Source organism: Photinus pyralis, unplaced genomic scaffold, assembly GCF_008802855.1.
Source record: "Photinus pyralis isolate 1611_PpyrPB1 unplaced genomic scaffold, Ppyr1.3 Ppyr1.4_LG1, whole genome shotgun sequence".
Classification (NCBI taxonomy): Eukaryota; Metazoa; Arthropoda; class Insecta; order Coleoptera; family Lampyridae; genus Photinus; species Photinus pyralis.
This window is the reverse complement of record NW_022170249.1, coordinates 51,618,001-51,641,846: the sequence shown is the minus strand read 5'-3', so window position 1 is coordinate 51,641,846 and position 23,846 is coordinate 51,618,001. Positions and strand designations below refer to the sequence as shown.

The window sequence follows — 23,846 nt, the reverse complement described above, 5'->3', positions numbered from 1 at the left end:
AAGTCAACAAAAAAGTTAAAAAAGTAATCGCAAAGGATTTTAGGAAAGCGCATTTCCACTTGCATTCATTTCTCATTTGTAAGGTGCAACTCCTATTAAAATTTCGAAAAATTCCGACCACAAATAAGAAAGTTAGAGTTGCATATGTGCAATCCCTTTTTGACCTGCTTCTTCAATTTCGGTTTATAAGAAGAGTGCTACCCTAAAATTTTAAAAGAATTGTTTCACAAATAACAATGATTGTTTTGCGTGTTTTTAGTCGAATCGAATTGCATATGCGAAAAACAAATTTATTTGATTCGGCATTAGATTTACCTTTATTCGAGGTGCCTCCATACAAAATTTCATTTAAATATCTTCACAAATAAAAAAATGGATTGCATATGTGCAAAACAAATTTTTTGATTCGACATATTTAGTTTCACGTTTATAACCGCGCAGCAGTTATAATAAAACACCATATCAGGTATTAGGTACTAAATCAAAAAATGTGCTCAGAATACTTCAGGAAACGAGTAAAATCGTGGAAAACTGGGCTGGTACTGTAACAATCTCTGCAGCGTATTATCCTTCAGAAAGTCTGAAAGAATACGTTAAATCACTGGGTAACATATTTCGGGCAGGAGGGTAGTCCGATGTTTCTCGGGAAATTTAGTGCCCATCAATAAATAGCTATGTTGGTAAGTATGAATTACATGAATTTTATTTTATTTTATTTATTTTTTTTATTTTTATTTTTTAGGACCCTACATAACTTCACCAGACACGGACACAGGCACTAATCGTTACTTGATTTTAATCCGTGCGATTAGTTAACCAGGCTAGACCTGAGTTCTCACAAGAAACACCGACCATAATAATAATAATAATAATAATAATAATTACGAGCAGGAGGCGACTTCAATGCCAAACACCTGCACTATGGTTCGCGTATACCCACACACCGTAGGCCGTCTTCTATTTTCTATCGTGGATCAATATCATCTTGCCCAGCCCACGTACTGCCCAACGTGTCGTATAATAGCAACTATGACCACGTACCTTCGCAATACCTACAACCATCGGAGACATTGGAAATGGTAACCAGTAACCATATAACCTATATAAAGGCAAATGTAAGACACAAATAACCCTTATTCACACGGGATCACGTAGACTTTCTAAATAATAAACGTCGCGTAATATGCTTGTAATACTATCATGGGTGATGTGCGAGAATTTTAGATTCGAATTAACAAAACCATTGCGCACTGCTAAGTAAGTACCGTACCAACAGTATCTGCGACTTTTCATGAATCTACCAATTGCAGTCAAGTAGGGTACAATCATCACTTGATGCGACACCACTGTCTTCTTTTCTGCTTGACGAAACTGGTAACTTCATACCCATACAAAACATAAGCATTTCCCATGCCACCAACCCTGACCAATCGCAAATAAATTGGGCTGCTTCAAAGAAATATTAGAAGAACAACTAGATACTAGTATCCTACTAAAAACAACTTGTGAGATTGAAAATACAGTAAAAAAATTAACAAATTCAATACAAATGTCTGCAACTAGAGCTACACCACAAATGGCAGAAAAAAACAGATCAATCAAGCTACTCTGTAGATATTAAGCACAAAATTGCTGCAAAAAATCTCCTGCTTACGACCGTACCTCTTGGTGGCGCACGAGCCCGTCTTTAAATTAATTTGTAATCATTATTACACTAATACTTGTTTAATTTTTCATGCCATTTGTGTGCGGACTTAATACCGAAGTTCGTCGCAATAGAAACCTATACTTTTTTATTGAATATTTTGTAATAATATCAACACAGTCTACTAAATGGAAACATCTAAAAGGATCCTAACCCCAATGTCATATATAGGAAACAAATTGTCACGTATGATTTGGGCTGCAAACGTCATTTTTGACAGAATAATTAAAATGTCAAAAACGTGTAGGTATAAAACATGATACCAATAGGTATAAGTATTACAATTTCGAATTGTAATGATCTACCTTTTAAAAAAAGTAATTTCTTTTTACTTCCTACAGTATGAGGGTTTAATCAAAGAGTTTGGTTTAATGGTTTACTTTTCATAAGTTATCATCATTTCAGCTCGAAGATGACTAGTTGCTGACACTTTGAATTTCAGTATTCTAGCTGGAGGAAGGTTCTGATTTATTTTTTTCACAGAATCCTTTAGACCTAAAAACACTTAAAACTACTCAATGTATGTATGCTAATTTTCAAAACTGTTTTTATTAAAAGCTTCTGTTTCAAACTCTATTCAAGACCGCACCGCCACACTCGCTCAAGTTACATCAATTATAAATGAATCTGGATAATTATATGCTCATTTAATGTGTAATGCGTTACATTACGATAGAGCGAGATTAGGAGTTCGGTTAGAAATCATTCATTATACACTGGAATTGAAAGTGTTCGAGATTACGGCCCGGCTTAAACAGAATGAGCGCACACGACTAATGAAAATTAATGAACTTATTTACATGAATGAAATCCATTGCAACAGCGGCGCCAGTTTTCATTCCTGTCCTCGCAAAGTTTTCAAAGAAATCGCGAATGTAATATAGATCGTATATCCCCCTTTATCGTCTGCCATTAGTTGAAATAAATCAATTCAAAAATGTAGCAAATTGAGCGACCGTAATAATACTAATAGAACAATTTATAAACCCTTGGATCGATTGAACGAAATTAGGTCACAACAGAAACAATTTATTGAACAATTCCAATATACCGCCTCTTTCAGTGAAATCAGTTCGGCGGCGTTTACTAAGATGAAAGAGAAGTACCAAATTTGTTCATGCCCCCATTTTATATATTTTGGTAAATGATTTGGACGAAATCATGTCGCTCGCATTTTGAATTCTGTTTTTTTAATTTGCACAGCAGTTGATTTTTAAGAGACTATAATCCAAAAGCCTTCTAGTCACAGAAATGCAAATAAAATTAATATTAATTAAAAATGGGCAACATCCAAAAATAGTCAGTCTCATTAATCACATCATTTAATTCGCGAGTTCCTTCATCACAATTTTACGTTACGGAGAACTTGGTTGAGGCTTAATTTTTTATTCAATGGTTGAGGTTTATCCCTATACTACCCCTTCCGCCTCTTCTACGACAACCGATAGTGTAGCTGGTGAAGTAAAAACCAACGGATAAATAAATCTGGGGCCCGAGGCAGTTTATTCGCAATGCTAAATTTAAATTGCAATTGTGACATTTCCTGTAAAACTGCAAACAGTTCTTTTTAATTCTAGTCCAAAAGACGCATTAAATAGATGGTACATAATTTATTAACGATCCTCGAGATCATTTATAATTTTGTATTGCTGCCTGTCTCTCCGTGTGCACAATAACTTTGTTTAGAAACATCAAACATCCGAGGGTTTTGAAGGGTTTTCTGATCATATATTTAACTTTGACTAATGCTTACTATAATGATGAATTTTTACCGACGGCTAGCTCAAATAGGATTTATTTTATTCATAATTACTCTGTTAGGAAATTAGACTGGGTTTTAATCCCCGCAAAATAAGAATACATCACGCTCTAAGTCGATCTCTTGCTTGCAGTTCTCAAATTAAATCCTGTTACCGATTCTATCAAATCTTAGATAACTGGCCAACCCTTTTTAGCGCATGCCGGAAAGCGCTATTATGGGCACTTTCTCCATCTGTCCGTTCTTTTTGCACGCGGTAGCTTGTAGCTCTGGCACCTGCACCAAGAAAAATCTTGACGATCTTTTTTGGAATTTTTAACCAAAGATTCTTGTAGTAAAGGCATATCGCATATCTTTTTCAGAAACATCAAGTGCGTGCATGTGCGGACTCTGCAATGCTAAGTTTCTTATTGATACGAATATTTATTCATAACTTATTTTCCTCTGTACACGTATGGTATAACCCGTTATATGACCTTTAGGGAAATACTGATCAATTCGTGGAAAATGCGCCCACCAAGGCCAAAAACCTTGTTTTGATTTTTTTTCTTCGTAGGAAGTGTACCGAATAAGAAAGTATTGTCTTGGTTCTAGGAGATGAAGATAGGCGCTGAAGATAGTTGATTTAATTTCTGGAGTTGTTTTCAGCCCCCGCTAACGTAGAGAACGCTGCAATTAATTCGCCGTTTGTAACCATTCCCGTCAAGATATTTCAATTATTAAGGATCCTCAGGTCCTTTATAGTTTTGTATTGTCGTCCGTCCGTCCGTCCGTTCGTGTGCGCTTTAACTCTTTTTTATTTTTGATGCATTCGTAAGCACATATTAAAGAATTTCAATCACGTTAAGCCATTTTTAGCAGGGTTTTGTTTCCTATGTTAGCGACCTTTATGGCGACCTGAGAAATTCCAATCAACAATTGATTGATTCATATTAATTTGAATATTATTGCTTTGGATTCCGTATATTTATTTTCGTTCGTGTGCGATGGTATTCAACTGAAGAAAAAGTTGATATTGTCAATTGGTATAGTGCCTGTAACAGTTTAAGGAATGAAAGAGATTTATTATCTGTGAATCCACAGCAACAGTATTCAAGTTAATTAATATTTTAGTTTTCAATATATTTAGCTCGTTCTTTTTGAATTCGCTAACTGATTATAGCTCTAGCACCCGAGCCAAGAAAAAATGCTAACGATTAATTTGTTTATGCGTAGACTCTTATTTATAGATAATTCCTTGGAATTTTAACCATACCTATATGCTTCTAGTAAATAGAAACAACGCGCATAGCTATTGCCTTTTGGAAAGTACTGAAAAATGCATGGAAAATGCGCTAAAATGAATCGCTTTACGGCGAGACCTTCTTTTACTGGCAAATGATCAGCACAACTGGTATAATCGTTTACGATTCATAGCGATTAAAATGAAGATTACTGTCAATTGTTTTAAGCTTTAATCAATATGAATGTGTTGGATTGGATGGAACTTTAATTTCTGAAAATGTACGAGAACATTCGTGGAATACACTCACTTCGTTCTATTTTCGTCTGGAAAAGTAAAAGAACATTTTCACCGACTTTAATTTATCTCTTTAATATGTTTCCCTAGACTAGAACGTAAAGTTTTCCCGGCAAAAACTAAAAGGTGGGTAAGTTTCTACCTCTAAAAGCTGCGAACTTTTGATCTGATTATTAATTATTGGAAACGAAAACGTCGACAGAAACAGATGCTTAATGTGAGAGCTGTGGAACGAATAAATTTGTACAAATGTAGGTAACTCATCTGGCTGCGCAGGGTGAGTTTTTCCGATGATATTTCCAGAAAGGATATAGCTGTCATACCCTTGTTATTAGGCTATTGTAAAGGAAAAGGTAACTATATACTTAAATAATACAGGACAGTCGAATTTTGTCGGTGAAGGTTTAATAACGGAAAAACCCCCACAGCGATAGTCCAGTGCTAGATCAATTGATATATAATCTTCACATTAAAAGATATACAGGAAAATGAGTTTAAATGAAGGAAAACCAAAATTTCACGACCCTTTTCTTGGAGTTTTGTCAAATTTTCATAACGACAAACAAAATTGTGTGCCCATATTGATAATTTCTGGTACCTAATTCATAAATTATTATTGAAACATTAAAAATAGGGATATGTATTAACTTCAACAAAGGATGAATTTTTAGCGTCTACCCTAATAAACATTTTGTAAGTATTTCTGTTCTATTGAGCGAATTACTTCCTTAATCCTCACATCTCAAGATAGATTAAGCTAACGCGTTGGCTGGTTTTATTTCGCCATTACACATCGATTACCTACGCTAAAACAGCGTTTTGTGGAAAGGTGTAATAACTAAAAACGAATTTGGCATGTATTGCCGTCGATTTGTGAATTCGTAACGAGGAATTAATGGCGATATATTTTGCATAATTGAACATGTTATCAGGTTTGGTATCGATTTGAAATTTATTTCATAAAGCAAATCCATTTTGGCCGTTTGTACTGCCATTATCGTTACTTTTATGTAAAAAAAGTAGGTGTAGATGTTTTATTCAGAATTTTCTGATTGGCCACCTTCATTTATAACATTTCTCTGTGAAGCTTACTTCTAATACTAAAATAGAGTCTTTATGATAAAAAGTTGATTTGGGCCATTATTAGATATAAATGTGAAATTATTGCTTTTATTTAATTTGATAAGACATTGTAGAACAATAAAGCTGCAGGTGTGTTATTGTGTACGATTTTCTGATCTTTAAAAATTATTTGTTATGTTTTAACAAAGAAGAGAAGAGCCGAATTCTTCCTATTAAATATAGACTTCCAGCTCGGTCTGATGATGACTGTTAAACGTCGAAATCGATAGCCTACAGAAACAATACACTTTTTTGAGTCGCGATTCTTCTCTTCTTTGTTAATTTAACACTCAAAACATAAATAGAGCTCTTCGTCGACAATGTTTAAGATTTGTTTAAATTGATCGCCTGGTAATTTGTTTATTTAATTGTAAAAGTGAAATTACGTGTTAAAAGGTAGGAAAGGTGTATTATAGTTATTTATTATACGAGTACAAGACGATAAAGGGATATTTTAACCATTGAGTGAAAGATGTTAATTCACGGGTGGTTAGTTTGCCTTTATCGTTGTGTATAATACAAAACTTTATTTTATAGCAGAAGCCATATAAATAATTGTAAAGCTTCTGACAATAATTCAGAATTTAATTTAGAGACGTCAAAAATAGCAAGCTTAGGTTCAGCCGTCGCGATCGTTTCCCTAGAAACAGAATTGTCATATGTTCTGAACGTCAGTTTATATCGTGCATTTGAAATAAGAATGACAGATGTCATTAGAATGCACAATCATTTGCTTCACTTTATCTACCCTTACGGTTAAAGTGATCACTTTATCTACCCTTACGGTTAAATAACGGCTTAGCCTACTCATTCAAACCTATTAAAATGTCAATTTAATATAATATGCTATAAAATAAACCATTGTTTATCATAATTGCGTCCAACTTTGTAATATACACCATTGCATGTTTCAGTGTTGATATAAAAATACATGAAAGCGGGTCTTTAATGTATTTCTTAATGTAGAAATACCTGTCAAATTAGATGTAGACAATGGATCGTTTAAAGCGCGATTTGATTAAACGAGCTCTTCAATCTTTGCCTTACTTACCCTAGAACAGAACCAGCTTACGTTAAAAAATTCAATACTTATATGTTAATTCGCCCAACTTAGGAACATTATTTACACCTGAACATTGAACGGACATACAGCGCGTTTGGAATAAGAGGGCTACCTCAATATCTCGTTTATTTGGCGAGATACGAAATAGTTATTTGTGTACCAAGGCCGTAAAAGTGATCTTTTTTGGCCGAAGCTGCTGTTTGTGGCCGAGGCGGTAGCCGAGGCCGCAATTCAGATGAGGCCTAACAAATCACTTTTGGCCAAGGTGCACACAACATTTTTTAGGCGATCAAAAAAGAATTCAAAAATTTGCTCATAAACATATTTTTTCTGAAAATCATAGTTATCTTAGACAATTAAAAACAAAGCATTTCCTGTCATATGTAATAAATTATAATTAGCATCGTTTGCGTGTGTTTTGTGCGTATCAAAATGGGTGATAGCGACAGTTCAGATACCTACCCAAAATGAAATTTTGGAAGCTGCAAGCGTTGCGACCCTAAGTCATTATATGATATAAGAGCAAGCGTTTGAGAGTAAAAGTACAATCGCAACTTCCTCCGCTGCACAAGATTTTAATAATGTCAAATGCAATAGGTCCTTCGTTACTGTGGCTTCCAAGACCTTATAGTTAACATGCTGTACAATTATTAGAAACCTGATTACCTACGTTGATGGTAGGTATAGGTAGCTACTTGTGTTTTCGGTTAATTGCTGGTGATTCTTCGTATAATAATATAAGTAACAACATCTTCCTCATGTTTTGGTTCTACACTTCAAAAAGGTCTGCAAGCAGCAAAGATTGAAACGTCAAACTATAATTTTAAATGTGAACATTGTGATTATGCAAAATGGTGTGAAACATTCCTACAAGTCCGAAAATGAAAAAACGCACGTGGATGGCCCAATCCTTGATGGGGCGAGACCAGATAGACGCTTTGTATCAAACAGATTACTGTTTCTCACACATCAGTTTCAAATAAGTACAGTTTGACAGATGTGTACAATAAAGTAAAGTTTGACAGAAGCGTACAATAAAGTGAAACTTTATGGCCGCAAAAGCGACCATAAAATCAACGTTTTTGTGATGATAGCCTAAAAAAGTTATTAAATATAATTTCATATGTGACATTACGTGACCTACGTATCTGAACGCATATTCAAACTTCCGGCATCCTTCAAAATATACATATGGTTGATATACAAAAAATAGAGAAATTCGTTATTCAATATTTAGAAAATTGATTAAATCTAGTATCACAGATGTAAATATTTAAATCTTGTATGCCGTGTGCTGTCAGGATGCCCGGTGCCTGTTGCATTACCTACACTGGGAGATCGTATCGTGCATGGTATAACAAAAAGTATCGTGCAAAAGTGAATTTTAAAAACTAAACATTGAATAAGTTATTGTAGATCTTTTAGATTTCATAAATTTTCTAAATATCGAATCACGAATTTCTTCTACCCGTAAATTTTTTCCATAAAACAAAGAGTGCATTAAATTCGACTTGTATAACGCTGGAATTTCCTTCTATTAACACTAGCGTCAGAGCTCCCTATGCTTAACATTCGAACATACCCTGTTTGCACATGTTTTAAATGAAGGTGGTTTTGCTTCACGAAATAAATTTAAAATCAATACAAATTGTACCTGATAACACGTTCAATTATGCAAAACAAATCGCCATTAATTACTCGTTACGATTTCACAAATCCATTGCAATATATGCCAAATTCGTTTTTAGTTATTACACCTTCCCACAAAACGCTCTGTTTTAGCGTAGGTAATCGATGTGTAATGGCGAAATAAAACCAAAATAAAGCCAAAAGCATTAGCTTTAATCTATCTTGAGATGTAGAGATTAAGGAAGTAATTTTCTTAATAGAACCTTAAATACTGCAAAATTCTTGTTAGGTTAATTGCTAAAGCGATCATACAAGTTTAATAACTTCATTGGAATATGGGGATCAATCTCGGACATTGAGTGAATGCGTTATCAAGTTTTCCAAAATTAGTGCATACAATGAGGATCATTCTCTGAAAACACACATCCCCATATAGTCCAGCCTATATAATATTTTTTGACAAAAAAAATTAGTTACCGGTCGAAACAGGGTTTTTCAGGCAGGTGAAATGAATAGAAATTGGGAAAAAATAATTAAAACAGCTGAATTTTTCCGCGGGTGAAATCACGGGGGTTGAAAGGGGTGGAAAGTGGTATTTTGAAAATTATGGCAAAACTATTAATTTTAGCCGAAAATATCATATATTATAAATATAAAAGTTATAGAGATTAAAAAAATGAGCAACTTTTGTATCTGCACTATTTTCACATAAACTCCAATTTTCCCAGAAAAACCGGAAAAACTGTTTTTTTTTCGTTTTTTATTCTTATTTTTGCGAAAAAATGTCGTAGGGGTTTGAAATTTGGAAGAAATATAGCTTGTTTTATGATAAAAAAGAAGATAATTTTTTGGGCCTGTAAAGTTGAACCGTTTCGAAGATCTCACGATTTTTTAAAAAACCACCTTTTTTTCGAGGGGATGAAAAATCTATTTTTTTTCATCGTACAGAGGTGCGCGGGGTAGCACAATTTTCGGGAAGACTTATAATTTAATAAACAAAAATAAAAAAATATTATTCCTATAGCAAAACTTCGAGAAAATCGCCAAAAACTAGAAAAACAGTTTTAAGATATACACGGTTTTTGACATGATAAATCAACATATTGGATGTTAATAAACATTTTTTCGAAATCTGTCTTCTTGCTTCTTTAATGTTTGCTTAAATATTCTCTTTTGTTACATTATGCTCAACTGTTCTCTCGAATTTTCGCTAGGTACATTCAAATCGAGACCCACCTAACGCGTGAAAACCTTGAGCTCGGAACGCCGAGATCTCAATCCTCAGACTAACGAACAGAACAAACAGACGTACAGATAGTTTTTAAAACTTAATGGAAGATATATCGATTGTAAGGCAATGTTAATTTTTCTTAAATTAAATCAAGTTATGCCAATCTGCTAATATAACAAAACATAGCAATCCCGTTTCTCAACCTGTATATAATATACGTAGTGGTATCTCATCATTCTGTTTTTGCAGGTAACATTTCTTTTACGTCAATGACCTACAAGATGAGTGACCTTAGAAAATTGCATTCTGAAAAAACCAAACAGGACAGGTATCAAGCAGAGAGGCAGAATCGCAACATTAAAAAATCAAATAAATAAGATTCTAGTTTTTGATATAAAATTGATATACTGTTGTATAATTCCGCAAATTCGCGTTTCATGGGTGTATTACATACTTTAGTTTAGGCGAAGCATCAGGTCAATTGGCAAAAGTCTGCAAAACCGGATTAATTGGAATGCAAAACTGTGTCGAATGCAAATATGTATGCAAATTACGATTGCGAGTAACGTAGTTTATTTTTAATATTTATAAACAGATGTATCAAAGTTGTGAGAGACCATCACGTCGTCAATCCAGCCCTTGGCTTTTGCAACATGAGCGTATACGCCAGGAACATGTTCTTTTCCGCAATCTATACCCCAAGCAACAATTCCAGCTTGATAATATCTATCTTCTTCGTCATCTAATGGGCAAACGAGAGGACTTCCTCCATCTCCTTTGCACGTGTCTTTGCCCAACTCGCCACCTGCGCAAATAAATGACTCATGCAGATTAAAACGGGAACCCAGTCGCGTACTCCTAAGGCGATTTTGACAAGTGTCTCTATCAACTATGGGTAAATCAACTTTTTTTAATATTGCGGGATTTTTTCCATCCCCTGAAAATACCTCCCGGCCCCAGCCCGTGGCGTAACAAAACGTTTTCCCCGGTACCATAGTTTCGTCGGGTAAACAAACGACGTCTACATTATCGGTTATCTCTAGGGGAGAATCGAGTATCAATAACGCAAAATCGTAAAACAACCCCCCTTTGTAGTACTTCGGATGAATGATTATTTCCTTAATTTCTCGATCTTGGTGGGGAAATAGTTCGTAGGTGGTGTGCGTATCCCACTCGCCCGCCCGAATTCCATACTTATTTTTTTTATCATAAACGCAATGAGCGGCTGTTAAAACAACTTGAGGGTGAATTAGCGAAGCTCCACATTGGTATGTTTCTGTTTTCTCCAAGGATTTTTTATGCTTTTTCGTTGCCAACACGGCTACCATCCAAGGAAATTCCCCAAACTGAGTCTCATTATCTTCCATTCCCGTAATACGAATACCGACACCATCGCCATTTCTTCTACCACAACGACCCGGTGTGTGCGGTTCTGGTTTTGAAATAATAGACTCGGTTGTCGTATTGGCAGCACCACAACAGTGTTCCAGGGAGTTGCACGAATTTTCAATACTGTAACCATCATAAAGTTTATAAAAAAGACTACTAGATAAATCTTACCGTATGTCAATGACGCCTACACCATCTTCCACGACTTCTTTGCAATTAAAGTATGGCACGCACTGGCAATCTTCATGTGAAGGTGCACTAAGAGGTACCGACTCGCTATACGACGTAGAAATTTCCAAGGCAGCTTCATTAGGTTTTACAAAAATTGCATCTATTTTGTCTTCATATTTTTTCACATCTTCCACTTCACTTTCACTGTACGCGCAAGCAAGTAAATAAATGAAAAATAAAACCCGAAATAATGACATTAACTGCATCATTTCGCTGTGCGGTCATCAAGACGACGACAAACAAGCAACTTGCACTAATCTGAAGAGCGAACGATTCGTGAAACTCTTGAAATAACGGAAGACCAGTACAGTTTCGTACTTGCGATTAATTTCAATATTCCATTGTTAAAAATTACACGGTTCAGACATTCAGTGCAATCGTGATGGGTACTATTAACACATATCGAGTTTATCAAGGTTGAATATTTCATTGTGCACGTATAAGCTCTAAGAATCGTAAAACTCGTTTTAATCTAGTCACCATAAACGAATTATACTAGTTTTATGGTATCCGAAAAACAAAAGATTTGAAGTGGACCTTGCTTAGATAAACAGTGCACTCTGATGTTGAATAGATTGGAGCCTTGGAGCCACGAAGGTTGTCGTTTTACAAATTTAAAAAATCCTAGTTAGGTACGGAGTGGGACATCGGAAATTAAACATTTTCCACCGCAGGTTTATTTTCTTGCAAACTAACAAGCGAAAATACGCTATGGCACGTAAATTAGAATACAAGGGTAGGAACATCGGAAACAAATGAACGCCCGGAGAAGAAGTTATCACTAGAAAGCAGAGTTCCCTCTAAGGCAGAACACCAGTGGCGAAGCTGTGGCCGTACCTGTTCGAGTCGGATAACACCCAGTTAGCCGCCCCCCCCCCACAACCCCCCCAATGCACAAACTCCACCACATTGTTTGGCATATGTCGCGGCCCAGCGCGATGGCAACAAAGTAGTGGTGAAACATCCCTGATAGTGCCTACCAGGGACGCATCCTCACGACAGTTGACTAAATCCTGGGAGAGGCGGCGAAGCCAGGCATATGTCAAAGTTTCAAGTTTCAAGTTTCATGAGAGATAAACTTAAATCTCCCCCCCCCCCCCCCCCCTTAGGCCCCGTCGCTCACTGATCTCGAAAAAGGGTAGAACCTGTGTTTACCCCCCCCCCCCACACCCTAAAGTTTAACTTGGCACCACTAAAGGCATGCAAAATCTGAGACGAATTGGTTGTCGTATGTAAAAAGTAAAAGCACGTTTTACTTTCAAAAACAGCATCTCAGGAAATAATTCGGGGGGAGGGGGGGGCTTTTAGACAGCCAATTTTTATGGTCGTCGGGCACACCTTCAAGGTATAGGCTACCTACTGCAAAAAATTCCAGGACTCTAGGACCATTCCCCTACAAATAGTTCGAAACGGCATAAGTGGGTCCGGAGGGACGGACTAAACGCAAACAATAGCACATATGCGCTAAAAAGATTCTATTTGCATCAATCATCAGCTTTCAATTTCACTACCAATCTTATATAGGACTTGCTAGATCGCTTTCGCTACCTACTTTACCTGAACCAAAGAAATTTCATATTTTCAATAGTTAATAAGTGTGCTCGTATAAATTTGACATGAATACCTTTGGCTCATAGCCACCATATATTTTTTTCTCTTTCAAAATATAAAATAAAAAATCCAGGATCGTATTTAACAAATGAAGTTGATGATCGCTAACAATTGAATTAAAATTAGCGCAATGGTGACTTATAATACAAGTTAAAAAGTAATCGTAAACGATTTACATAAAGCGCATTTCCACTTGCATTCATTTCCTATTTGTAAGATGCAACTTTTGTTAAAATTGTAAAAATCCGGCCACAAATATGAAAGATAGCGCTGCACATGTGCAATCCATTTTTGACGTGCTACTTCAATTTCTGTTTATAAGAAGAGTTTCATTTCAATGCTTTTCTAAATAAGAAAGTTGGAACTGCGCATGCGCAAACCTAAATTTTGAAGCTAACGTTAGAGTTTCCTTTGTTCCAAGTGGCTATGTATCGAATTTCATTTAAATCCCTCCATAAATAAGAAAGTTTGCACTGCGCATGCGCAAAACCAAATTTTGAAATTGGCGTTAAATTTTCTTTTATTCCAAGTGGCTATGTATCAAATTTCATTTAAATACTTTTATAATTAAAAAAGTTTGCAATTCGGTTTATAAATGGTCGAGATGCGAAAAGGGCACTGAGAATTTTGAATCGATTCGACTCAACTTTTGGCATTGCGTATTATATGGCTAAAGCTATGCACATATTGAATTTCATGCAATTCAGTTCATAACTAACGGAGATGTAAAAGCGATCGGACATTTCTAAACAAAGTTATCGTTCACACGGACAGATAGAGGGACAGACAGACAAAGGAACAGACGGACAGACCAACAGGCAGACGACAGACAGCAATTCAAAATTATAAACGATCTCTAGGATCGTTAATAAACGGCAAAAGTGTAAAATTATGGAACATGTAAAAAACGGTTTTTTGTAAGCGGTACAGACAAAATTCCTTCCTTGGTGCAAGACTCGACACCATAAGGAACCAAATAGCGAAAAAAGTAGAACAATACCTCTTAAGATAAAAAACTAGTAGCGTCTCAAAACGAGCGGACGGACGGACGGACGGACGGACAAAGTGGCCACAATAGCGCATTTTTTTTATTTTTGTGGAAATGCGCTAAAAATATAATTTTGGGCATTTGAAGAAAATTGGGAGAAGAATTGAAATATATATATTAAATAATATACAGGATGTTCCATTTAAAAAATGCAATTCTGGTGTGCCGCGCCTTTTGAGCCATCCTGTATAATTAAAATTATTACTAGGTATCTAGTAGACATTGAAGAATCTCAAAACTTTTGTATAAAAGATATTTCGATATCTTGTATATTTTCCTCGATAATCGACCGTTTCCAGACTTATCAGCGACCCTGTATACATTTTGCTACATGTAACTTTTTTAGTAAATGACACACAAAAATCCTTCCTTTGTGCAATCCTAGACACCATAACGAACCAAATCACGATAAAATTAGGACAATGCTCTTAAAATAGAGATCTGATAGTCATCCCGCAGGGAAAGTCGAACGTACGGATGGAAGAAGTGGCTACAATAATGCATTTTTTTAAAAAAATTTTTGATATTTTTAGGAAGAATTTTTTGCATTCTTTTCCTGATTACATTGATGTATCACAACCTATATTTTTTTATGCAGGGTGTAGAATTGGTATACGTAAGGAATTTCAATGGAAATTTCTTTATACTGAAATATTTTCTCCCCTAATCACTTTACAGCAAAGTCGGAAATAAATTTTTTGTAGAATGAAAGATTCTGCGTCTGTTCATGTGCCCATTTGTAATTTTTTGTTGTGGGAAATAGGAGAAATTAAGGATACTATAAATTAGCATTTTAGGAAAAATCAATCATGCCGTGAAATTATTGACACAACATTTTGATTTTTACGCAAATGCTAAATTCTAATCTATTTAATTTTTTCCAGACTTGAAAAATCATAAATGAGGACATGAGCAGACGCAGAATTTTACAAGATACAAGAATCCTATTTACAACTTTGCTCAAAATTAATTAAACCGTAAAAAATAAAGTTTTTCTTTTTGGTTCATGACTATTTATTTTATGTGATTCATCAATGTAACCAGAAAAAAAAATTCAAAAAATTGACGTTAAGATATACAGGGTGTGGCATTTAAAAAAATAACTTTGGGTCAAATCTCAGAAAAGGTGGTTAAATTTTTTTGACTACGCTACTGAATTCTAACTGAAAATATCTAAATTAGGCAGTTATTAACTTTTTTTCTACCTTACATGGGTAGTAGGATACGATAGCATCCCAAAGTCAAACTTTTCGTGTTTACCCTGTATCTCACAAACAAACGTAGCTAGATTGATTCTGTTTGTGGTATTAAGAGTCCCGAAAACCGCAAATCTCTATCTTTAAAAACAGCTGAGAACTGCACAGTCTCAACCAAAATAAGATACACGGTACAGATCTTGTGCCCTCATATAAACTATTCAATAAAAAATATCCTATAGTTATTGATCAATTTTGCACTACAGAATCCCAAAATCGAATTTGGAGTGCCTCCCTATTTTTTATTACTGAGGTTAAGAAACAGTTTTGCAACCTACCCAAGTGGTCGGCGGTAAATTGGAGGTTTTCACTATCAACTTTTTTCCAACAACGCGTGGCATCGTATGTTTTAACTATATGGGCCAAACATCGGTAGTTAAGATAGGGAGTGATATCGGTCGGTCTGTCTGTCCGTGTTTGTTTAGAAATGTCCGATCGTTTTTGAAAATTGGTGCACATGTTACTAAGGATATCAATAATAGTTATTTATGCAATGAGTGTATAAATGAGGCGTTTTATTGGTGAGTGAGATGTTTAGTCTTAGACTTAATTCGAACGAACCAATAATCGCCGATTTATACATGAATTGCATACAACGTTTTTTCGTCGACTTCACTGGGGTAGATAATTTTAAATTCAACTACAAGAAATTACAATCGAAATTATGAGCTTCGACGATTTTTCACTAAATTACAGCTATTGTCGTTGCTATAGTAATGTGTTGTTTTATGCTGTACCGTCAGTCCTCGTAATCTCAGTGAAAGATTATGTTGCTTGCTCTGCTGTGGAGGCGATTTTAACAGTACATCCGCTCAAATCAAAAGAAACTTATTGGAACGGTTTCGATCAGTTCGGCAATTGATGGAATACAATGAATTTGAGAGGAGATATTTTCGAAAATGTCATGTTGACATTTTACCTTGAAAAGGTATGTGAAATTATAATGTAATTAATTCTTTTGCAACTGTACTAAAGTACGTGTATTAACAGTGAAAGATATGGAAATATTCATCCCTGTGGTCGACGTACTCAATGTTGAAGGTAAATAAGTAACTGAATACCTTAACAATACCTTATCCGAGAAGCTACACATCAGGATATGCTGTGCTGAGAGCGTTGGCGACCATACTGGCTACTGATCTCACTACATTAAAAGCGAGATTAAAATGGTTAGGTGGATGGAAGTTCTCAGCTGATGCCGAAAGTGAATTGTTATATAAATGTCATTCCCTTTAATAAAATAGTTGTTATGTATAAGGTGTTGCTAACGATTAATGATTGCTAATGCATAATGGTTATATATAAGTGGTTGCTAACGATTAATGGTTGCTGACGTATAATGGTTTCTAACCATTAATGAGCTTCATTGTTACACCTGTAACTAAGGTGTAATTTATGTTGTTATCGAGAGGTCGACGAAAAAGGTATATTATAGACTATCAGGTCAAAACGATCTCGAGGATAGTTCGGTATTCAGTTGTATAGAATTTTTTTTAATGAACTAGAATTCTAAACAACTCGCACTCTATGCTTTTTTTTGGAATGGTAATAGCCTAATAGCTATCTGTTTTACTTTATCGCCAATGTATTGAACATTCTTTTATCAGCATATCAATGCAATTAATGAGCAATTAAATCAAAATTGCACCTTTTGTGAGTTTTTTATTCAGACTAGAGACCATATACAGCATCGAGAATGTAAAATTACATTTGTGTCATACTGCAAAGCAAATCTGTAAAAGGATCCATTATACGAGTACATGCATTCGTGCGTTTCACATGAGTCAATCGCGGTGAAGAAATAAATAAAGTTTTTGATTTACTAACCGAAAAGATAAGTTTAAGGCATTACGATTGACGTAGTTCATTTTCCATAACGATAAATAGACCTATCAAATGTATGACGAGTCATGACATCATCAATCCAGTCCATCGCCTTTGCTACATCAGCATACGCACCAGGAACATCTTCTTTTCCGCAATCTATACCCCATGCAACAATTCCAGCCTGATAAAATCTATCTGTTTCGTCATCTACTGGACAAACGAGAGGACTTCCTCCATCTCCTTTGCACGCGCCCTTACCTAATTCACCACCTGCACATATAAACGTCTCGTGCAGCTTAAATTGGGCACCCAGGCGAGTATTACGAAGCCGTTTTTGACAATTATCTCTATCAACTATGGGTAAATCGATTTTCTTTAATATGGCCGGATTCTTTCCCTCCTCTGAAAACACTTCTTGACCCCACCCCGTGGCAGAACAAAACACCTGCTGTGGTATCATAGTTTTGTCAGGTAAACAAACGACATCTACATTTTCAGATATCTCAAGAGGGGAGTCAAGTATCAGCAAAGCAAAATCGTAAAAGAATCCTCCTTTGTAATATTGTGGGTGAATAATTGTTTCCTTAACTTCGCGCTCTTGGTGCGGGAACAGCTCGTTAGTGGTATGGGTATCCCATTCACCCGCTCTAATTCGATATTTGTATGCTTTATCGGAAACACAGTGAGCGGCTGTTAAAACTACTTGAGGATGAATTAGGGAAGCTCCACAATGGTACGTTTCTGTCTTCTCCATTGTTCTTTTATTTGTAGACGTTCGAAACAAAGCAACCATCCACGGAAATTCTCCAAACTGGGTTTCATTATCTTCAATGCCTGTAATACGCAAGCCAAAGCCTTCTTTGTTCCTTATACCGCAGGGTCTCTGCCCGGTCCATCTTGTTTTAGGAATAATAGATTCGGTTGTCGTGTTCCCAGCACCACAACAAACCTCTAAGGTGTTGCACGGATTGGCAGTACTGTAACATTTACAAATGCTTCTAATGAGTTACTAATAAAGAAATGTTACCGTATATTAATGACTCCAACACCATCTTCGACGACTTCTTTACACTTAAAATATGGCACACACACACAATCTGCAGACCGTATAAACATTTTATCGTTTTCATTTTCTAGAAATATGATTTCACTACTATCACTGCTCTCGGAAGTATCAAGCCCGCTAATGAGGAATAATATTAATAAACACATAAACCACATCTTTTCACTATGAAGCTACAGCTAGCAACTGTACACGAAGGCACATATGTCTGACCTCGAGGAGATATGGAAATACCAACAAATTCGTACTTTCTGTGAAATTTAGATAGTTTAGTGCAATGTGTAATAACATGAATCAAATTTGTCAAGGTTAGTAAAAGAAGTCGGTTTGAAAAGAACTGGAATAAATTATAACGACTTTGTTTAGATAAATAGTATAATTATATGGCAATTAAAGACAACTGTTAATGGATCCATGAGTTTAGAAATAAATCACACTCGTAATTTGACTTTCCCCGTACTCATCAACTCAAGTGAATTACCACACACACAAAAATTGGCACAAATAGTGCTAAAACTCCCAATTGTTTCTTAGCTATTTGACACATAAAAGCCTACACCGTGCTGTTGAAACCAACCGAAGAACGTGTTATTACTACCAAAATAGAAAACGAAGAAACGAAAAAAGGAGAGAAAGGAAAATTTGGTTGGAAGAGAACCGGGGGGACAAGAACAAGTACAAAGTGAAGAAATGGAAAAAGAAGAAAGATTTAAGCACCAGAAAAACCAGCATACCGGCAAGGACTTACTGAAGTGCCGAGAAATGCTGCACAATATAAATAACCGAATTAGAACTGTTGGCTATTGTGTTCGCTTGCAAGAAATTTCGCACGTACATTTATGGGATAAAAACGTTGGAGTTTTTATTTTCGTGCAAGGCTCTGAGTGCCCTTCCAATGAGGTGGTACAAGAATATGACTCGAGGATCGAGTACCGTAAACGAAAAGCAAAAGCTGCTGCCGATTTCTTTATCAAGCTACACGTATGATGGAAGTGACCGAAGAATGGCTCTCATAGTGACCAAACTTGACAAAAGAACGAATAATCTCATTCAACTACTGAAGAATTTAACCAGGAAGCAGGAGCTAGACACTGATCTGCATACCAGTCGATCTGAGAAGTAAGATTATATGGAAATGCCACGAGCAATGCGGCCATTTTGGAACAAAGAAATGTACTTCCCAGTGGCGTAACTACAATGCCTCAAAGGTACGCAATGAAGACGGGCCCCGACTTAAAAGGGGCCCCGGCAAGAAATGTACAAAACATTTAATTCGTTTATAAAAAATTCTGGGAAAAAATTGAAAAAAAACGAAGGGTCATGCACATGCTTCCTTTTACAGTTTATAGTTACAGTCCGAAGAAAATTCTGAATCATTGTTCACGGAGGGTAAATATAGGTGAACAATCTCCTTTCCAAATAACAGTCCGAAGTCTCTTACATAAAGTACCTACATGAAATACTTTGTTAATTAGCGGGAACTTCTCCAATCCAAAAGGTATCTGGAGTTCCTGGATATAGTAAGCTTACTGAAGTTGTATTTCGAGATGAATGCCGCTAAGTAATTTTAACACTACCAGATCGAGTAAAAAAGGTAGATTCATACACAACGAATTGAAGTCGCTAATCAAACGTTTAAGCATCGAAGGAAATGGCCAATATTAAACAAATCAAAATAAGGATAACATTTAAAGTGAAACAATTAAATAACAAACAAATTCAGGGGTTACCTACCCCTAGTTACAAATAGCTGAAATCAAATAAAATTAAGTACATTATTACCTTTTGTTATGGCACAAATACTACACAAAGCTTGACAATTAAAGTTCGAACAAAATCAACTGGATTCTGACTGAACGCAGTGACCCTAAATTTTACAATGGACCTGTGATTTGTGAACCAATGAATTACAAAATGCAAAATCAGCAAAGCTAAATCAAGACACTATTTTCTACATGTACACATTAAAATCGTTTAAAAATTGCTGATATAAGGAAAGGGCCCTCAAATGTTTCTGAAGACGGGCCTCTAAAATGAAGTTACGCCACTGGTACTTCCATCATCAGTGAAACTTGCTACATTAATTCCAAATATTGGAAGACTTGTGCAAGTATATTGAGTAAGTACGTGTGACTAGTGTCAGAAAAATGTACAAACCGAGGGTTATATTATAAGGAACTATGAAGAACCTGGTAGCGGAAGAACCCCTGGAGTTAGTATCGATAGATCTATTCGGGCCACTCCAGATACGCAGAGGAGGAGGGACGCACATGTTCGTGGCTCGTGGTTTGTAAGTATCCATAAAATTAGCCGTAGGTAAGCTTATTCAGGCAATCTCACCGGGAAAGTAATAGGATTATAAATTTATAATTATAGGAAAAAGTATCTTTCGAACTAACGTTTATTATAAAGAATGTTTTCTATCGATTTCAATCGACCGCCATAGAAAACATTCTTTATAATAAACGTTAGTTCGAAAGATATTTCTTCCCATAATTATAACCCCACCGAACTTTCAAGATGGAGCAATTCATAAACCATATTATAAATTTAGTTTAATTCCTGTTATTTTCCCGAAGTCTGGTAGAATTTTCACATCATACGGGTTTTTGTTGTTTTGGAAGTGGAACCAGGACCATCTTTTGAACAACCTCTTATGGTGGAGTAAAGGATTTTGGCTAACTATTCCTCACTAGTATATTAAGATACAAGTGTATAATCAAGTCTTTAAAGCACGCGCAACGAGTTTAATGTTCAATGTTCATCACACCGCATATCTTGTAACGTCCTACAAATGTATTTCCGTTAGTTAGGTACTTTTGATGATCACGTGCTATGGAGACCAGAAAGTTTAGTTTTGAACTTTCATGTTGCATGGTTTTTCGAAATGACTGGTACATTAAGATAGGTTATCTTAAACGACATAACGATCAGTTAATTACACATTTTGATAATAATTAATCATAAATTGGAGATGCTACTACCCAAATGTAGAAAGATCTACCCTAAGCTGGATGGCTTTCAAAATCAGTGATCAACTGAATTCAAAAGTAAAGTAGTAGAAAATATCCATTAATGTAAGTTTTCGGCATCTTAAAATCATTTCCGTTAAGAGCTTGATTAATTCAAATTTGCGAATATTTATTTATTTACTTACCAGTAAAAAGTACCTCTACATTTGCGTTTGCGAGGTCGGTCTGTCGGAATACATTTATTGTGTGTAAAGATTAAAATAACTTTAATATACTCGTAGGTAGGTAGGTACTGAATAATGCATATGAATTTCCGAATTTTGTTTGGCAATATTCTTAATTTTATAGAACATCAAGGTAACAATTTAGAAGCACCACAATGGTGCAATTTTACGGACTGTTAAAACACTTGATTTTAAAGGGAACAACTAATAACAGTATTTAGTGTTGTTAGACAGGTCGACTTTGCTGTTGATACTATTTGGGAAAAGTTCATCTACTTCGGGTGGTCATGTAAATGTTATGGTAGTTTATTCATAAATTATACACGAACGCTAATAGTGATAAATAGTGGTATCAAAATGTTGAGAAATCATTATATCGTCAATCCAATCGATGACCTTAACGATGTCAACGTAAGCTCCAGGAATGTCTTCGCCGCAGTTAATGCCCCAGGCCACAATTCCAGCTTGATAGAACCGCCCGTCTTCGTCAGGAACCGGACAGACTAATGGACCACCTCCATCCCCTTTGCACAAGTCTAAACCAATCTCGCCACCAGCGCAGATGAACGTTTCATGTAGTTTGAAATGGGATCCCAAACGAGTTGATTTAAGGCGTTTTAAGCATGCCTCTCGATCGACGACGGCCAACTCAACTTTCTTTAATATGGTGCTGTTAGTCTTTTCTTCTGTAAATACTTTACGTCCCCACCCTGTGCCGTAACAAAATAGATTGCTCGATACCACCGTACTTTTATCGGGTAGACAAACGACGTCTACGTTTTCTGTGAGTTGCACTGGCGACTCGAGTACCAACAACGCAACATCATAAAAAAGTGTACCGCTGTGGTAACGGGGATGAACAATGGTTTCCTTGATTTCTCTATCTTGATGAGGATATAATTCATTAGTGCCGCTGATGTCCCATTCCCCGGCACGAATTTTATACGAATCATTTTTGTTATGCACACAATGGGCGGCTGTTAAGACAACTTGGGGATGTATAAGGGAAGCTCCACAGTGGAGAGTTTCGCTTATTTCACCGGCCGCATCCTTCTCGCGTAGCATGGCAACCATCCATGGGAATTCTCCCATTGATGCCTCATTCACATGCACAGTAGCACTTCCTTGTCGTCTTCTTCCACATCCGACTTCTCTTTTAATGGATTTTGAAGTGCAACAAAAATCGTCGATACAATAGTCGGTTCCACTATTAAAAATAGTATTATTACTTGATCGAGCGGCAGTATTGCAAACTTACTGTATATCAATCGTATTTTCATCACTTTTACACTTACAATCACAATTTGTAGCTAAATTATCGGAGCTTGTTGAATTAGTTGATTCTTGCACAAATCCATCCACATTCGAACTTATGAAACTCGCCATTGGTAATTCTTCATCTTTACTCTTTGTTCCATTTTGTTGGTCACCGCTAACAAGTAGGCAAGGAAAGACCAAAAAAAGTATCAATTTCATGGTTTACAAATCAACCGCCGATTGTCTTCGATGTCTACCTACCTATATAGAAAACGTTTGTGATGTAGATGCGAGGCCAGTGGAATTCCTTGATAGAAGTACGAGAGAAGTGGTAATGTTTGTTTTAGGAATTAATGTTAGAAATCCCCTATTATTTCGCACAGAAAGATGCGTTATCTCTTCGTCACAGATATTATAGCATTGTATTTATAAACGTTTATACATATATAAACACAATGATATTTGTTACCAAGGTTATATATAAGCTTCTTGTACAAACTGGTTTTATCGCACCAAAAGTCATGGGAAATCCAAATGTCAAACTCAATGTTCTCGGATCCACTACTTTCCGTACGCATTTTTACAAACACATGATCTGGAAAATCTAATATCAATTTGGGTATATACGCTCATCGCAGCCTTGCTGGTGAGAAATGGAGTAGTTATAAGAGCAACAAGAAATATTTGTCCCTCGCGATTTTATTGAATTTCCTATTTGTATTAGTACGAAAAACCCGTTTACTCATTAGTGTTAAAATCAAAGGTTCCCGAATCCGAAAATGTGAAATAGCTTGCTATCTCGAAAACCTACATTTTGAAACGTAGCGGCCCTCTTGGTTTTCTCGGGATAAAACACAACGACTGAACCGGACGTCCACGTGTACCTATTTGTTTTTGCTCCAAATTGTTTATAATGCCTACTTGCAGATGGGGACCTAAA

At 35.9% G+C, this 23,846-nt stretch overlaps 3 protein-coding genes across 3 annotated transcripts; all 3 read right to left on the bottom strand.

Moving 5' to 3' along the window:
- Window positions 1–10,578: 10,578 nt before the first annotated feature.
- LOC116159987 (phenoloxidase-activating factor 2-like) lies at window positions 10,579–12,059 on the bottom strand. The gene is made up of 2 exons (XM_031473098.1): window positions 11,589–12,059; window positions 10,579–11,540 (listed from the first exon to the last, which is right to left on the bottom strand). Exons 1-2 carry the CDS (start codon window positions 11,855–11,857, stop codon window positions 10,607–10,609), a joined length of 1,203 nt encoding a protein of 400 aa, XP_031328958.1. The 5' UTR covers window positions 11,858–12,059; the 3' UTR covers window positions 10,579–10,606.
- Window positions 12,060–17,208: 5,149 nt separating this feature from the next.
- LOC116159349 (phenoloxidase-activating factor 2-like) lies at window positions 17,209–18,789 on the bottom strand. The gene is made up of 2 exons (XM_031472312.1): window positions 18,418–18,789; window positions 17,209–18,367 (listed from the first exon to the last, which is right to left on the bottom strand). The coding sequence occupies exons 1-2, from the start codon at window positions 18,609–18,611 to the stop codon at window positions 17,428–17,430; spliced, it is 1,134 nt and encodes a 377-aa protein (XP_031328172.1). The 5' UTR covers window positions 18,612–18,789; the 3' UTR covers window positions 17,209–17,427.
- A 3,144-nt stretch (window positions 18,790–21,933) lies between these two features.
- On the bottom strand, window positions 21,934–23,294 carry LOC116159903 (phenoloxidase-activating factor 2-like). Its single transcript, XM_031472995.1, has 2 exons — window positions 22,908–23,294; window positions 21,934–22,856 (listed from the first exon to the last, which is right to left on the bottom strand). The coding sequence occupies exons 1-2, from the start codon at window positions 23,123–23,125 to the stop codon at window positions 21,980–21,982; spliced, it is 1,095 nt and encodes a 364-aa protein (XP_031328855.1). The 5' UTR covers window positions 23,126–23,294; the 3' UTR covers window positions 21,934–21,979.
- Window positions 23,295–23,846: the final 552 nt, after the last annotated feature.

Coding starts and splice junctions, on each gene's coding strand:
- LOC116159903 (XM_031472995.1), bottom strand. CDS start 23,125: ATGAAATTGATACTTTTTTTGGTCTTTCCTTGCCTACTTGTTAGCGGT. Junction 22,857..22,907: donor GAAAATACGATTGATATACA/GTAAGTTTGCAA, acceptor TATTTTTAATAG/TGGAACCGACTATTGTATCG.
- LOC116159349 (XM_031472312.1), bottom strand. CDS start 18,611: ATGTGGTTTATGTGTTTATTAATATTATTCCTCATTAGCGGGCTTGAT. Junction 18,368..18,417: donor GTTGGAGTCATTAATATACG/GTAACATTTCTT, acceptor TAAATGTTACAG/TACTGCCAATCCGTGCAACA.
- LOC116159987 (XM_031473098.1), bottom strand. CDS start 11,857: ATGATGCAGTTAATGTCATTATTTCGGGTTTTATTTTTCATTTATTTA. Junction 11,541..11,588: donor GTAGGCGTCATTGACATACG/GTAAGATTTATC, acceptor TGATGGTTACAG/TATTGAAAATTCGTGCAACT.